A 17,318-nucleotide genomic window follows, 5' to 3' on the forward strand; every position below is an offset into this window, starting at 1 on the left:
AGACACCTGAATACCTGAGATTATCGTGGGCCGCCGGGTGTCAGTTACTGTGTAGAACGGAAGGTGACATGAAGGAGCAGAGGTACAGCGAGAGACAGCACCCAGCCACAGGATTTCTTTGTTCCCATCACACCACACACATCTGACACTCTATCTCTCTCTTAATCACCCTATAATCAATTCATTAAAAACCATCCATCCAGCTGTCCCGGCCCATCTTTTTTGGTAGACAGCATGCCGATGGAACAGCTCAGGTTGAAAACTCTAGCAAAAAAAGATGGGCCGGGACAGCTGGATGGATCACCTGATGCTATTTTGCCAATGATCCACCACTTGCCATTTTGCCAATGATCGGAGATCACCTGATGCTGCCGTACATGCTTCAGCTTTACCATGATTGTTGTTGTATAGACACCGTAGGCCGGGACAGCTGGATGGATCACCTGATGCTATTTTGCCAATGATCCACCACTTGCCATTTTGCCAATGATCGGAGATCACCTGATGCTGCCGTACATGCTTCAGCTTTACCATGATTGTTGTTGTATAGACACCGTACCAGTGCTAGCTTTTATTTCCTTCATCAGATTCATTTTAACTGAAAACTATTTCCTTCAGATTCAGATTAACAATTAACAATCAGAGAGAGAGAGAGATCTAGTTACCTGCAGCATGTTACATGGACACCTCTTTTGGTATGCCTTTATACTCTTTCCTTCAGATTCAGATTAACTGACAAAATAAATACCTCTTTCAGATTCAGATTAACTATTGACATTGAGATAGAGAGATCTAAGTAGTTACCTGCAGCATGTTACATGGGCACCTTTTTTGGTAATTGGCTCCCTTTTGGATGAACTGAATGAACATATATATAAACTATCTTGAGCTTTTACTGCCTTTATTTTGCTGCTTCTTTCATCATCCCTCTGCGTGCAGTGTGTGTGATCGATTTTTCAACGCAGAGCTACCATGTCGATCTGTAAACTAGTGTTCTGCAGAGATTCAGCCATTCAGGCGATGCTGGGAGAAAGCTACAAGCAAGCCTCCTGATAATTTGCTTAACCAATAATCTACTCCCAGTAATCCATTTTTCTTAAAAAAAACAGAAAATTGGACAGACCCACACGGTTCATGTTTCAACGTCCGTACGGCCCTTACATCTCCTCCGTACGAAAGCGGCCTTTGGTTCCTTTCTCTTTCACCGATGAGTTTGGTGGTGGTTTAATTTGGTTTATGTAGCTTCACTATTGTTTTTATACTTCCAAATGACTGCATAAATAAATGAAAATTATTATCATTACATCTGCATCAGTCGAGGCTGCACATAGCTGTAAACTATTACCACCTCGGATATGTTACGTTACACAACTTGTACTCTGCATATGTATGTGCCTCCACAACCAATTGCAAAAGGAGATCTCGGCAAAAACTATGTATCCCAAGACTGGTTAGCATCCAAATTAAACATCGTGTTGCCGGCTTTCAAGCGTTTCAGATTGGTCTCCTACCTATTTGGATGCCCCTTTTTTTTTAGAATACCTATTTGGATGCCTGCCTGACTGAATTTCGAACCTAGCAGAGAAGACAGCGCATGACGGGCCTCGACGGAAGGCTCAACAAGCCTTGACGGTGGGCTCCGTGGGCCTCCACAGATGGGCCGGGCTTGCTCGACTGGCTGATTTTCCATCGCTCGTACGTGAAAACATCAATTAACATGCAAATACCACTTCAATCAATTAACACAAACTTTACTCGCTATATAAGAGGCAATTGTCGAGCTTGGTCGTCGCGTCGACCATGACCCAAAGGAAAGTTTTTTCCCACAACTGTCAAGCGCGCGGTGAGGGTGAACAGAGCAACAAAACCTTTTTGTTTGCTGGGAGCAAGCTGACGGACTCCAGTCTGCCTGATGCTCCTCCGCTGGTGAGTAATCTGGATCCATGCAGTCTCTTCCAAAGCCTTTCGATCGCCGGCCGTAGCTCGATCTCACCGTCCGGATGCCTAGGGGGTACTTATGCAGCAAGCCGGCAATAGCATCTATCTGACGGTCCTTAGCTTGCGTGCTCCGCCCATGTTCTTTCTCCGTACAGTACAGGCTTACATTGATTTGATTTCCTAGTCTTCCTGTTATCGCTTTCTAAATTTCACCGTAGAAACATTTACTAGTCTTCCTGGAATCTGCACGTGTTGCAGTAGCAGGACCAAATTTTCTTGTTTCATTCATGCAGTTTGCAACCAGTGTAATTTCTGGTGATCGAGTTCTCCCTTCTCCACCATGTGGCATATTATTCCGTTCCTGAGCCTAGCTACGAGCCTTGAGATTTCTTTTGCCCACCTCTGCATAAAGTAGTAGAGGAAGTGGTGATCATTAGAATTAGATAAACAAATAAATACTATCTTCTTCCATTTGGATAAATAAACAGTCTTAAACAACTTCATCCTTAGTACAGTATATTTTAGTCTAACAGGGCTGCTATGATCAGAGCAGAGGGATACTTGATCGTATTTCCATCGGAACTTTATGAAAACGGCCAGAATCGTGGGTTTTCGAACAAACAACGGTTATCTCTACTTTCTATTCTAATCTAATATAATATTAAAGGGCGAAACGTTTCTTTTAACCCGCTTTTTTACTTCACAAAATGCCCTTCTTCTTTCGTCTCATTTTTTTACTTTCCAAACTGTGATTGCACCCTCTGTATCCCGTGTATGACCTAAGTTCATGACTCGTGCTCAGATGAGTTAGAACAACTCACGTCTAGGGATGGTAAGCCGAGTTCGATTCAAACACGTATTGGTTTTCGTGCAACGCACACGTTTGCTAGTAAAATTTTCCCTTGTTGGGAATCATCCAAATAAGATTAGCTAGCACCAAGGATTTAATTGTAGTTAACCAAAATCAAACTGCATGCTCCTCTGCATATGGTCGTTTGGTTTTGTGTGCCTCTATCCTCTGCCACTTGTATTTGGAGGAGAGAGAAAAATGATCATGTACATATCATGTTTTGGGTGGGACGCTAATATATAGTCGCCTACTAAAATCAGCATCTTTATCATTGATGAGTTTGAGTTATTAAATTTCCATCAAATGATCTGTTAATCTAATTAATTACATATCTCTCGTCACGCTATATGATTTACTTTCAGCCCCTTCGGTTGAGTCTGTTAAGAACTCCCGATGGTACTTAGCACTTTTCATGTGTGTCATTAGAAAGGTGATGTAGTGGCAGTTACAAAAACCAATTGGTTTTTGCTAGAATATTATTAGGCACCGTTTGGATGCCGAATTTTTTGGCGAAATGCTACTGTAGCATTTTCGTTGTTATTTGGTAAATAGTGTCCAATCATAATCTAATTAGGCTTAAAAGATTCGTCTCATGGATTTCGTCTAAACTGTGTAATTAGTTTTATTTTTTATTTATATTTAATGCTTCATGCATGCGTCCAAAGATTCGGTGTGACGGGGAATCTTGAAAAAATTGGCATTTTGGAGTGGAACTAAACAGGCCCTTAGTGGAGTTTAGACTAGAGGGTAACAAGTCACAAAATTGGTGTTGAAACCTGGACGAATTAAATGCGTTGCAGTGCTAACTAGCCCATTCATAGCTATGCAGCCTGTTCGGTTGACTGGTTCATATCGTTGCTGGTTCATTTATATGAGAGAGAAGTACTGCTGGCTGGTTCATGTGAATAGTATCCATATGAGGGGGCTGACCAGCCAGCCCAGCCGATCGGGCTGATGGCATGACATCTACATCATGTTCTGTTGAAAACTCATGATAAGTGGCAGAATATTTAAATAAATATACACTTGCAGGGGACAACGGAGGCAGTAGGCATAGTATGGTTTTGCTGTTATCCATCCATACGTCTCTTGTATCCACATAATTAGTGTTTTATCTTGAGATATTGGAGACCACCAAATTCAGCAAAGCCATAATATCATCAACAAAATAGTCAGATGACCACTAGATTTCCCATATTTCAAAGTATTCTGGGTTATAGCCGAATAAGCACAAAGAAGGAACATATCTCTTTTGCACATGTCGAGAAAGCAGATAATGTTGTGGAGGTTTAGTTTACTATATTTATGGATGCAACTTTCGTTGTCTATAAGCTAGTATAGTATTTCTACTGCTCTTGGAGACAAAATTTTGAATTTAGAAAAACTTTAGAACTTAAAATGTATCCTAAATAAATTCATTTGAAAATATTATGAATTTATTTGTATCGCAAAAATTTATAGAAACAAGTCACCTTATCAATCATCTTTTGAAATTGATTTCCACAATGTGATTGATATCGCCCTTAGAAATGCCTCGATATGCTAGTAACACTGACAGGCCGTAAAAATTAATTTTAGACATAGTCTGATAAGTTAGCCCCTTAATTAACATTTTTATGTGCAGCCGAAATGAGCAACCATATGAAATGAAAATGTAGCGTGTTATGCAGTGCAGACTTCTGCCCAGTTATTAGGCGTGAAGACTCCTGGGAAATAAGGCATGTGCACAGCCAACATTCCTGCTTCTCTTGGAGACAAAAGAAAAAAAAAAGACAGAGAAAAGAATTAATGGACATGAATTTGGATCCTTAAACCCAAATTAAGATCCGAAACAGATGTTTTTTTATCAAAAAAAAAGATCCCAGTTGGAACAAAGTAACGACACCCAACATGATCACAGCACTAGGGACAAAATGTTAATGGATGGACAACACTAATTGAAATTAATAAACCCTTTAGAAGGCAGGGTTTCTTTTCCCTATTTTGTATGTTGTTTTCCTATAAAAATGAAGTGATTTCTGAAATTTCTAAACGATCCCTCTCAGCACAGGGAACCAAGCAAGCAAATGAAAGTCTGACTCCGATCTACTCATTTACACAAGGACTCAAGGATGTAGTTAAAGCCGAATGCTTGTACAAATGACAAAAACAAAAAGTTTGAGAGTAAGCATTACATAATTTCCACACTTTTTTTGTTAATAAATAAATTTCCCAATTTTCCTTACCACCCAATAGCATGAGTTTTATTTATTGAGTTTTTAACACCTAAAAAGGGCAAAAAAATCTTAAATAATGTAAAATTTGCTTTATAATTAACACTCATACCGGTCATGCTGCTCATCAGATAGGAAAGTAACGAACAGTCCAAGAAATTGTTGATGGTGCTCACTATCCACTCGCAGCAAGGGCAAACAACTTGTTCATGGCTACTGCGTGTTGGGTTAAAAATGTAGTATGTATATGATGTATGCATTTGCAGGGGACTATGGGGGGGCAGCAGCACTAGCAAGTGAACTCTGCTATAGTTCGGTATATGCCATTCCTGAATATTTTGGCTGTCAACATGAGATTAGTAGTTTATCTTGAGATATTGAAGGCCATCAAATTTAGTGAAGCCGTGATCAGGAGTGTACTCAAATAAAGAGATGGTCTCCATGCAAGGTTGTTTGAAGACATGCAGTACATTGGCGAACAAATGTTGAGCGCCATGTGCTGTGTTATCGTGGGCACATCGTAGGAGGAACAAAGCATCATCTCTGTTATGCCTCGCAAGGTAAGATGAAGAATAGAGACACAGACTGGAGCTTAGGTTACCTGCATGACAGTATTATGGGTAAAGAAAAAGTATGGTGTAGGCTTGGAGCAACCAGTCATGTTGCTCATCAGACAAGAAACTAGTGAACTCTCCAGGAAATTGTCATTGGAACTAGGATGAAATGCATGACACTGCTTAGTGCTCACTAGCTGCTCATAGCAATGGCATGATAAATGGCACAGCTACTACATGTTAGATTGAAAATGCAGAGTACCAACTACCAAGGCTGAATATATAATGTATGTATTTGAAAGGGGAATATGTTTGCAATACAAGTGCTAGGCAAACCGTTTCTAGTTCAGTAGCTATGCATCCATGGTGTTCTTGAAGTATCATTGTATCCTAGCTTAGTGGTTTATCTTGAGACATTGCAGGCCACCAAATTTAAGCAAGCCATGCTCACGAGAATGAACAAGTGGATTTTCTCCGTGAAAGGTTGTTTGGAAATAAGCAATTCATGAGTGCGAAAACGTAGCTCTTGGTGTGCCGGTCGAAGGATGAAGGAAGGACCAAATCTCTCCTGCAGTTGATGCCAAGAATGGAGATGAAAAGCAAAAAAAAATGAACTGATCGATATGCGTGCAACTTTTTTGCCCAACAACAATTGTTGGGGCTGAGTAGTATGGATAGAGATATTTTGTTTAGCATGGCAAAAGTACATTGACTGACTTTGGGCAGACTGGAGTAATTAACTGAATGGATGAGTTACAAGTAAAAGTATTTTCTAGCTTTTGGAATATGAGTTAATCTTCTTTCACTAGAAAAGTAATGTGACTGTACGACAAAGTGTGAAAAATAAATGTAAAGTTCCCTAAAACCAAATTAAGGTGCCCTACATGAGAGGGCCTTGAAACACGGTATATACCATAAAGACACCTGAATACCTGAGATTATCGTCGGTAAATGTAAAGTTCCCTAAAACCAAATTAAGGTGCCCTACATGAGAGCGCCTTGAAACACGGTATATACCATAAAGACACCTGAATACCTGAGATTATCGTCGGTTGACGGGTGTCAGTGTAGAATGGAAGGTCACAGGAAGGAGCAGGAAGGAGCAGAGGTACAGGGAGCATCCAGCCACAGGATTTCTTTGTTTTCCCATCACACCACACACATCGACACTCCATCTCTCTCATAATCACCCTATAATCAATTCATTAAAAACCGGTCCTGATGGCCTGCTGCATATGCATCCATCCAGCTGTCCTGGCCATCTTTTTTGGTAGACATGCCGATGGAACAGATCAGGTTGAAAACTCTAGCACTTACCATGATCCACCACTTTCCATTTTGCCAATGATCGGAGATCACCTGCTGCAGTACATGCTTTAGCTTTACCATGATTGTTGTTGTATACACATCGTACCACTGCTAGCTTTTATTCCTTCAGATTCAGATTATTAATTAACAATCAGAGAGAGATCTAGTTACCTGCATCATGTCACATGGACACCTTTTTTTGGTATGCTTTTATTTCCTTCATATTCAGATTAACTGACAAATACTTCCTTCAGATTCAGGTTAACTATTGACATTCAGAGACAGAGAGATCTAGTTACCTGCAGCATGTTACATGGACACCTTTCAGATTGGGTCCTTTTTGGATGAATGAACATGTATAAACTATCATGAGCTTTTACTGCCTTTATTTATTTTGATGCTTCTTTCATTCCTCTGCGTGCAGTCTGTCTGATGGATTTTTCAATGCCAAACTGCCATACCGATCTGTAAACGAAAAGTTCTGCAGAGATTCAGGCTACGCTAGGAGAAAACTACAAGCAAGCCTCCTCATATTTTGCTTAACCAAGAATCTACTCCCAGTAATCCATTTTCTTTAAAAAAAAACTGAAAAATTGGAGGCCCACACGTTTCATGTTTCAACGTCCGTACGGCCCTTACTTCTCCGTACGAAAGCGGCATTTGTTTTTGCTTTTGGTTCCTTTCATCTCTATCACCGATGAGTTTGGTGGTGGTTTAATTTGGTTTATGTAGCTAATATAACATGCAGAATACAACCCGGCCCATCACATCCAACTCGCCAACAAATATGGTTGTATCTCTTCCACAAGCAACTGAACCGGTGAGGGCAATGCAAGTCGTCAGGTCATAGAGAGAGGCCGTCACGGCAGCAGCTTCTGCTTGTGTGTATCTATGTATCACCATCTTCCATCTATCTCTTCTCTCTTAACTAAAATCCACCGGGCCTGTTAACATCATCAGAGTTGCTTTCCTTTCCTTTCCTTTCCTTTCCTTTCGTTTTATCTTGAAAAGGAAAGGGACATGCACGGGGAGCTCTTAACTATTGTTTTCATCCTTCCAAATGACTGCATAAATAATAAATCAAAATTATTATCACAACGTCTGCATCAGTCTGAGGCTGCACATAGCTGTAAATTGGTGAGCTTGTTGCTCACGTTGATGCAGTCTATCTTGGTTAGTTGGCGTTGGTCGTACATGTTCGCTTAGCTTATAAGCCGTACTTTTTCAGCCAACGAACAGTATTTTTCTCTCACAACAAATCAGCCAACAGTACTTTCAGCCTAGGCTTATCAGCCACGCGAACAGGGCATCGCCAGTTTCATCAAGCGTTTCAGATTGTCTCCTAGGAGTACCTATTTGCAGTGGATGCCTGCCTGGAGAGTGGCTGACTGAGTCGGCACGTTCAGCATATTCCAGGTGAATTTCGGACCAAAGTACATGGCAAACTACCGATGGAAAATGTCGCCGAAAGCATCCAAGAAATGTGGAGTACATAGAAGTTCAGTACAGCATCATCTATCCAAATCCGATCCCACAGAGTAGTAGTTAGTATATGAAAGCTACCTCATTCTCCAGTGAAAGCTACTTAATTGAAGAATCACAGAGGATTGTGCAGCAATAATCATGTAGTAGGACAGTAGCGGAGAAATTTTTTTAATCATTTTTAATCAATATTTTAATAATAACCGCTCCAAAAAATATTTTTAGATCTGACCCTTTTGATCGCGCGGTCCCCCTGGCGCGACCAAACAACGCTGTCGCGCCACGCATGTGGCGCGGCAACATCTGTCATGTTAGATGGCGTTTTCGACGTAGAAAAGCTTGTCGCGCACTCACGGTGGTGTGACAGTATTGTTTTGTCGCGCCACTCACCGAGAGTGGCGTGACAAGGCTAAATTTTTGAAAAATCATAACTCTTCATTACAACGTCGAATGAAGATGATTTTTATATAAAAATTGTAGATCTCGACAAGATCTACAACTTTCTCGTTTTAAATTTTTTCCGTTGGAGGATGTTAAGATGCTCAAAAATGATATAAAATGTCAGCACCATAATAATCGCGTCACCGCGCTTGCCGCATTTAAAAAATAATATATTTTTTGCATGATGTCAAATAAAGATATATTTTATATCAAAGTTTTAGCTCTTAATGGGATCTACAAGTTTATAGTTTTCAGTTTTCATATTTGAGGTCGTTAACATACTCTAATAACTAATATAAAGTTTTAGCAGCATATTAATTGTGTATCAAAACTTATCTTTTTAGAAAAATCATATATTTCTTATTTGATGTCACATAAAACAATTTTTTAAATAAAAGTTGTAGATCTCAATGGGAGCTCCAATTTTGATATAAAAGGTACCTTCATTTGACACGATACAAAAACGATATTGTTTTTCTAATATGACAAGCGCGAGTACGTGATTATTATGCTACTAAAATTTTATATTATTTTTTTGAGCATCTTAATGACTCCAAATGTTAAAACTCAAAACTACAAAGTTGCAGATCTTATTGGGAGCTACAACTTTAATGTAAAAAGTACCTTCATTTGACAACATACAAAAACGATATTATTTTTCTAATGCGATAAGTACTGGTACGTGGTTATTATGTTCCTAAAATTTTATATTATTTTTTTTAGCATCTTAACGACTCCAAATGTTAAAACTCAAAACTACAAAATTGTAGATCTTATTGAGAGCTATAATTTTTATGTAAAAAGTATCTTTATTTAACAACATACAAAAACAATATTATTTTTCTAATACGATAAGTACTAGTACGCGGTTATTATGCTCCTGAAATTTTATATTATTTTTTTAGCATCTTAATGTCCTTCAATTAAAAAACTCAAAACTAGAAAGTTATAGATCTCATCAAGAGCTACAATTTTAATATAAATTTTATCTTCATCCGACGTCGTATCAAAGAGTTATGATTTTTTAAAGATTTAGTCTTGTCACGCCACTCCCGGTGGCGCAACAGAACAATACTGTCACGCCAGCGGAAGTATCGTGACAGCGTTTTCCACGTCGCCATTGCATGTGGCGCGACAACGTTACCAAAAGGGTTAGATCCGCAAAAGAAAAGGAGCAATTATTATTAAAATATTGAATAAAAAAAGATTAAAAAACGACAGTAGGGGCCGGTTTAGTTCGCGAAATTTTTGGCGAAATGCTACTGTAGCATTTTCGTTGTTATTTGACAAACAGTGTCCAATCATAGTCTAATTAGGCTTAAAAGATTCGTCTCGTGGATTTCGTCTAAACTGTACAATTAGTTTTATTTTTTATTTATATTTAATGTTTCATGCATGCGTCCAAAGATTCGATGTGACGAGGAATCTTGAAAAATTTGACGTTTTGGGTGGAACTAAACAGCCCCTAGCTATGAAGACTTGTTAAAAAGTATGCACATGCAGGCCGGCTCCTAAACTCCTAGGTAATTTACCAAAGAAGTACATGATCTTGTCTCATGTCTGATCAATCAACTTGTTCCTCACGCTGATCTCTCTCTTGTTCAGTTGTTTGTACTACTCTGACAAAGATAGCTAGGACCTAGTAGGATTAGGAGAGAGTCATCCACATCCAATTATGTAGCTAGGAGCCTTGGACCATACAAGCACGGTTTGCCTTGCAATAATGTTGTTAGAAGGAAAGAAGCAAAAGAAACTAAAGGCCAAAACAAGAAAACCATAGAGTATAATTCCACCAAGAAACACCAAAATTGGTTTAGAGACGACAAACTACTCTTGTAAATCGATTTCTAAGGGTGATTTGTGTTAGAGCCCGTTTGGAGGGGCTTCTCTCAGCTCCGGCTCCGGCACTGCAGTACTACTGTGCGCGGAGCCTGGAGAAGCTCCAAATGTGCTGCTCCTCCGGCTCCTCTTCTTTCTAGTTCATTTTTGGAGGAGCCGGAGCCGTTTTTTGTCATGCTACAGTAAAAACAGTGTTGCGCAGTGTCTTAGGAGTAGGAGCCGGAGCACCAAGAGCCACACCAAATGGGCTCTTAGTGTATTACCGTACCAGCCGCCCATAGAAATGGTCCCTGACTAATATCTATCATTTCCCCAGATGCATCCCTCAAAATTGTAGGAATGCAAGAACGTGTGACGACGTGTTCAGTAGAATTAGACAAACAAACAGTAATAGTATACTAAAAGAAGCATGTCGTCTTTCTTTTGTCCTCCATTAGTCTTCCCAAGAAGACTGCTACAATAATGAGAGCAGAGGGATGATCGATCGGAACTTTCCAAGAAGCCGCGGACGATGTAAATATTCTACTGATTTGAAAAGCACGCCTGGTTGGGAATCATCAAAACAAAACAAGGTTAACTACCACCCAGGATTTTATATATAAACTCTCTCTCAGTCTCTCTGATCCACTTGTAGATAACTTAACCAACAGCAAATCGCATACTCGATCCGATCCCTACCTACTTCTTCTTCCTAAAAAAGTAGTAGTTGGTAAGGACACTGAAGGCAATTCACGATGCAGTGGTCGTTAAACTTCGACTAGCAATTTTCTATGAAAATACATGGTATTTATAACTATATATCGTAGAATTACTTTTCAATTTGCATGATGAATTTCCCAACAATAAATGTTCAGCTATATTATCGCCGGACGCCGGTCGTCGTACGTCAAAGTAAAAAATATTGCATTAGGACGACCTTAAAACGACGACCTTTGTTGGGAATCATGCATGAACCAGAGAGAGTAGTTAACTGACATAGGAGTATAGGACTCTATTAGCATGATCCAACAAAAGTGGAGACGTCCATGCATCGGCTGATCGACGTCGACGTCGGAGGTTGAGTAGGGGCAAAGGAAACTACTGGTGATGAGCATCAGTGCACACTGTTGGAGCTTGCCATGGAGGGAGGGAAATGGCTTCAATCATTGGTGCGCCTTTTATATATACGATCACAAAGTATAAATACTCCACACCCACCATCCTAGAGACAATACGATTGTAATGTAGTCCCCGAGTTAATTAAATCATTATAAATTTGATCAATTTTTGTTGATGAAAAAGTTTGATCAAATTTAAATGCCAATATTTTTATGGTATATCTATTTTATGCGAAGATAAGTGTGGATATTCTTTTCTTTCCCTTTTATATAAAGTTTGATCAAAACTTTAAACAATTTGCTTAATTATAATTGATGCGCAATGGTACGGTGGTATAGGTGTAGTAGAGGAAGGTGAGCGCAATGGAAATGTGGTATAGGTGTGGGAGGTGATGAAGCTAAAAATCACCCTGTCACAGAAGATACGGTGATTCTACCAAAACCATCCAGGAAACCAAATAGTAAGAGTTTTGTTAGCCAGCCAGGCAACATCTTATTTTACCTTGCATGCGCTGGATTGGGTTAACTAGGCTTATTTTACTAGCCATGTTTGGCGAATAAACACAACCAAAGAGATCATTCAGCCTGTTCGCAGACATGGCTCATCAGTCAGTCAACAGTATTTTTCTCTCACAATAAACCAACACCAGCCTTATCAGCCTAGATACCAATCAGCGAACAAGCCAAATCATATAAAAAGTAGAAACCTCTTTGTTTCATCCACTCCGAATGTCCTAAAAAGGTTCTCTCGGATCTACAAGACCAGCACGGAGTACATTGCAGTACGAAGAAAACAGAAACCATGAACTTTACGCGTATTTATCGTGAAGACGTACTACTACAAGTACGTACCTCACGGCAGTGTCCTCAAGCCAGATCAGAGGACAAACCTTTTGCTTTGCTTTCTTTAAAATAAAATAAAAATCCTACTGGTAGTGACGCGGACGTGCATGCGGACGGGACAAGACGACAACGACCACGACGTGTAGTACAGAGGACATGACAAACTAGCCCGTCAGGTTCAAGTCTCAGCATTGACTTTGGGCAACCCTCCATCCATGCATGCATCATGCAGCATGCACCGTGTTCGTTTAATCGTACGAGCTATGTTTATTTTTTTTATAATAAAACAATATTAATTGGCTTATAGTAATAAGCCACGTAAACGATGAAGCGGATGCGCGATCCGTGGACCATGGTGTGGCTGCTGGCAGCGGCAGGACACGCACACGGCCACACCGAGGGGACACACCCACCCTAGGGCGGTGGGGCCTAGCGACCTAGCCCCTAGCCTATGCTCTGTCTCGTTCCAGTCTTTCGTTGCAACTTGCAAGGGAATTGAAGCTTCCCCGGCTGCATAGTGCCTCCAGGCTTTTTTTCTTATCACCAAAATGGATGGATGTTTTTTTGTCCGTGAAGTACCTCCGTCGCTAAAAAAAATTCATTCTTGCATCAAAAAAATCAACAACTTTTAATTTTATAACCAAATATATTTAACAAACTATTAATATTTATGGTACATAATGAGTACTATTAGGTAGATCGTTGAATATACTTTCATAATAAACTTATTTAGAGATATAAATGTTGCACGAATTTTATACAAACCTAGTTAAAATTGAGAAAGTTTGACCAGCACTATTTTCATAGCGACTCTCTTTTAGGGACGGAGGTTGTACATAGTACATGCCAAACCCGTGAAACGAAAAAGGAACCGATTCAGAGTTACATGTAATACATTCCCTTGAGGGCTCATTTGGTTATTCTGGAATGAGGCTACCAATCGTTCCGGCTGATCAACCCTATCATTCTGTCTCCCAGGGAAACGAACGAGCTCTCGGTTGGCCCCGTCGTCGTTACCTGTAATACATTCTTTCCATCCGGTAATCCATAGGCAGACTTGCATCATCATAAGGCATAAGCCCTTCCCTTCAGTGGTGCAATCTAGGGTAGGGAGCTGTTGAAACAGAAGGCATAAAAACCATTGCATTTTTAGGAGCCGACAAACATAAGTCATATACAGTGGGAAAACAATGTACTCCTTCCGTCTTAAAATAAGTGACTTTTTTTTACTTTTAGACTTCTTATTTAACTGTTCATCTTATTTAATTTTTTTGTGCAGCAATAAAATAAATAAGTCACTATGAAAGTATCTCTAGCTAATAATAAAATAAGTCATAACAAAATAAATAATATTTATAAGAAAATTTTGAATAAGGCAAATGGTCAAAGAAGAACTCTAAAAGTAAAAACCCTCACTTATTTTTTTTGGATGGAGGGAGTACCATATTAGTACCACTTCCGTTCTAAATTGTAAACTAGCTTTTATTGTGTAGTATAGATATATCATATAATGCATATCTAGGTACGTAGCAAATGCTATGTATCTAGAAATGACTTACAATTTGGAACCCAAGGAGTACATGCGTGCAAAAGTAAGACCTATATATATTACCTTATAACTGTGTGCAAACTTTTAGGATGCTCTTTTATGGTATTCCTTTTGTCTCAATGGAATCTATCAGCCTGTTCGCTGGTTGGTTTCTGGGCTGATAAGCTTGGCTGGTGCTGGTTTGTTGTGGGAGAAAAACACTGTACCTTGGCTGATAAGCTCTGGCTGAAACCAACAAACGAGCAAGCTGTATATATGTTATCCAAAAAAATAGATTCACAAAAATGCCACCCTTTTTGAACCCTCTCAACTCTTTGTTATTACGGGGCATGCCTTACAAATTCACAGTAGCAAGCTACTCCGAGGCACGAAATGATCAGATTGCAACATTGTGAATTTATACAGATAACATGGCTAACAATATCTTTTTATTATTTTTACTGTATGTATGTATGTATAGAGTTTACTATATTTCAATCTCTCATTATATGACTTGCTTTTTTTAATAAAATCTTTAGTAACACAGATGGATGCTTATAGACAATATAGACAAACAAACAAATAAAAGGATATTCGAAATTTCGAATACGAATCTAAACTATTCAACTCATATCATTACCTTATACTCCATCCATTCTAAATTATAAATCACTTTACTTTTTTGCCATTATGTTATGCATCTAGATATAATAATATATCTAGATAAATAACAAAATAGATAAAAAAAATCAAAACGACTTATAACTCAGAACTGATGAAGTATTTTTCTTATTCACGGTGCAAGTTACCGATTTCATGGCTATTGGATCTGGGGCTCGTTTAGATGCAGCCCAAATTGCAAAAAAAACTAACTTTTGGAATTTGGAATCTAAACGGCTGATGCAAAAAATTTCGGCCCGCACGGTGCAAATATGGCCCGGCCCAATCATTGCCTCGGGCTGCGTGCATCCCCAGTATTACCCTGACCACGGCCCCGTTCGCGCGCCCGTCTCCACTCCCTCTCCCCCGGGAAACCCTAGGCCGCTCTCGCCCCGCCAGCGCTCTCCATTTCCGCCGCCGCCGCTCTCGGTCTCCCCCGCATCCGCTCAGTCCAGCACCTGATCCAGCCCACCCCGTCCCCGCGCCCCTCACCGCATCCATTCCCTCTCCCCCCGAACCCTAGGCCGGTCTCCATTTCCGCCGCAGCCGCTCTCCATTTCCGTCGCCGCCGCTCTCGGTCTCCCGCGCCGCCGCTCAGTCCTCCACCAGATCTAGCCCTCCTACGTCCAGATCCACCTTCCCTTCGTCCGGATCTGGTGTCCTTGACCTCCTCGTCGGCGATGGACGGGTACCACGGCGGCTCGCATCAAGATGGCGACTTCAACGACGTCTCCTTGGACAACGCTTCCGGCTACGGAGATGGCTCCGAAACCATGGACTTCCTATCCCAGGCGCCGCCGTACGCCGGATCCGGGGCCCACACCGGCTTCCGCAACAACTCCGGCGACGTCTTCGGCAGCAACGCGCCCTCCCTTAGCCACCTGGGGTTCAGCGAGCTCGACCTCAACGCCAGCCAGTCGTGGCCGGGCTTGGGTCGTTACCAGGAGATCCTCCAGTCCCCGGCTGAAGACGGCGGCAGCGGCATCGGTGACGGCCCCCCTCCCGTGCGCGTGCCATCCCGCGCCGGCAGGGGTTCCCTCGGCCTCCGACCTCCTCGCCGCCGCGTGCCTCCCCTGGGGCCTCATGGTGATGAGGCAGGCGGCTCGGCTGGCGGTTCCAGGAGGCCCGGTGTGCGTCGCAGCCTAGTCCAGCCCGCCGCCGGCGACGAGGACGTCCCTCCGACTAATGTCCCGGTACACAAAGTTTCTTTCTCCATGGGATTGCTGTGCTGTGCTAGGTGCTGCTCACATGGTAGATTGCGGTGCTATGCAGTGCTTGTGCTAGTACAAGTAGATTGATGTGCTGTGCTATGCTGTGCTTGTGCATGCTGTTTATGCGAGCTGTGTTATGCAGTGCTTGTGCTAGTGTTGTTTTTTCTTTATGCCATGTGTTGTTTAGGCATATTGTTTACCTATGCCATGTGTTGTTTTTTCTTTATGCATCATTTCAGAGTACCCTTAGCAGGGCCCAGTGGAGTCCTCAAAACACCCGGACTTTCTGTCAGCTCTACGTTGACGAGATTGACAAGGGGAACTGCCCTAGGGGTCAGATGTCGAAATGGGGTTGGAAAAATCTGACAGAGGGTTACTTCAAAGCGACAGAATTAGTTCATGACAACATCATCTTTGGGAGTAGGGTCCGCCAGCTGAAGAAGGAATGGAATGACCTACGGAAGCTCTATCACAAGGAGACAGGCTTGGGGCGCAATGCAGATGGCTCCATCAGTGCTTCAGCTGAATGGTGGAAAACCAACGACAAGGTACAACATAATTCTGTTTTGTAATCATGTTTTGCTTACCTAATTCTGTGTTGTAATCATGTGTTCTAAACAAGTTCTTTTGTAATTCTTGTTTTGCAGGACAACAAGCTTAAGGGTACACTGCCTGACTACATGGACCTTTTGGAGCGCATGTTCCTTGGCGTAGCAGTGACAGGGGAAACCGCTTATGCTCCTAGCCGTAGGAATGCGCCACTGTATGTGAGCAGTGACGATGACGAAGACGTCCATACCCCTCAGAGCACTGGGAGCAAGAGAAGCTACAGCAGCCTCAGCACCCGCAGCACTGCTGCTAGTCCCAGCAAGAGGGGCAGGAGCCAAGCAGTGAGGATGAACGAAGGCATAAGGAACTTGACCGTCAGTCTGGACAACAGGACTGAAGCTCTGAAGGAGATTTGGCATGAGAGGAATCAAGCTGTAGAGAAGAAGAAGAATGACAAAATGGACACCATTGACCAAGTCATACAGCTGGCTAAAGAGGCAGGGGCAACAGAGGAAAATGAGAGGCAGTGGATTGGTGTCCTCATGATCACCCAAAACGAAGCTGCTATGAGAATGTTTATCAAGTCAGAAGCAAAAGGAAGGATGGCCATCATTAAGCACTATGCCGGGGTCATTAACTAGACCCTCTTAATAATGCATTTGTCTTGTGTTTGTGTCATGAACCTCGTGTACTAAGTCTGTGATGCATGTTGGTTGAACTACGTCTGTCATTTGTATGTTGTGTTGTCGAACTTGTCAACAGCAACTAAGTGATTTGTGATCTTCGCTTGTGATGTCTGAATTTA

General features: G+C 41.3%; 1 protein-coding gene across 1 annotated transcript; it reads left to right on the forward strand.

Annotated features, from left to right (window-relative positions):
- The first annotated feature begins 14,981 nt into the window (after positions 1-14,981).
- Positions 14,982-17,318, forward strand: LOC136519028 (uncharacterized). The gene is made up of 2 exons (XM_066512703.1): positions 14,982-16,512; positions 16,612-17,318. Exons 1-2 carry the CDS (start codon positions 16,051-16,053, stop codon positions 17,152-17,154), a joined length of 1,005 nt encoding a protein of 334 aa, XP_066368800.1. The 5' UTR covers positions 14,982-16,050; the 3' UTR covers positions 17,155-17,318.

This window comes from Miscanthus floridulus, chromosome 17 (genome assembly GCF_019320115.1).
Source record: "Miscanthus floridulus cultivar M001 chromosome 17, ASM1932011v1, whole genome shotgun sequence".
NCBI classification, from domain to species: domain Eukaryota; kingdom Viridiplantae; phylum Streptophyta; class Magnoliopsida; order Poales; family Poaceae; genus Miscanthus; species Miscanthus floridulus.

Coding starts and splice junctions, on each gene's coding strand:
- LOC136519028 (XM_066512703.1), top strand. CDS start 16,051: ATGTGCTGTGCTATGCTGTGCTTGTGCATGCTGTTTATGCGAGCTGTG. Junction 16,513..16,611: donor GGTGGAAAACCAACGACAAG/GTACAACATAAT, acceptor CTTGTTTTGCAG/GACAACAAGCTTAAGGGTAC.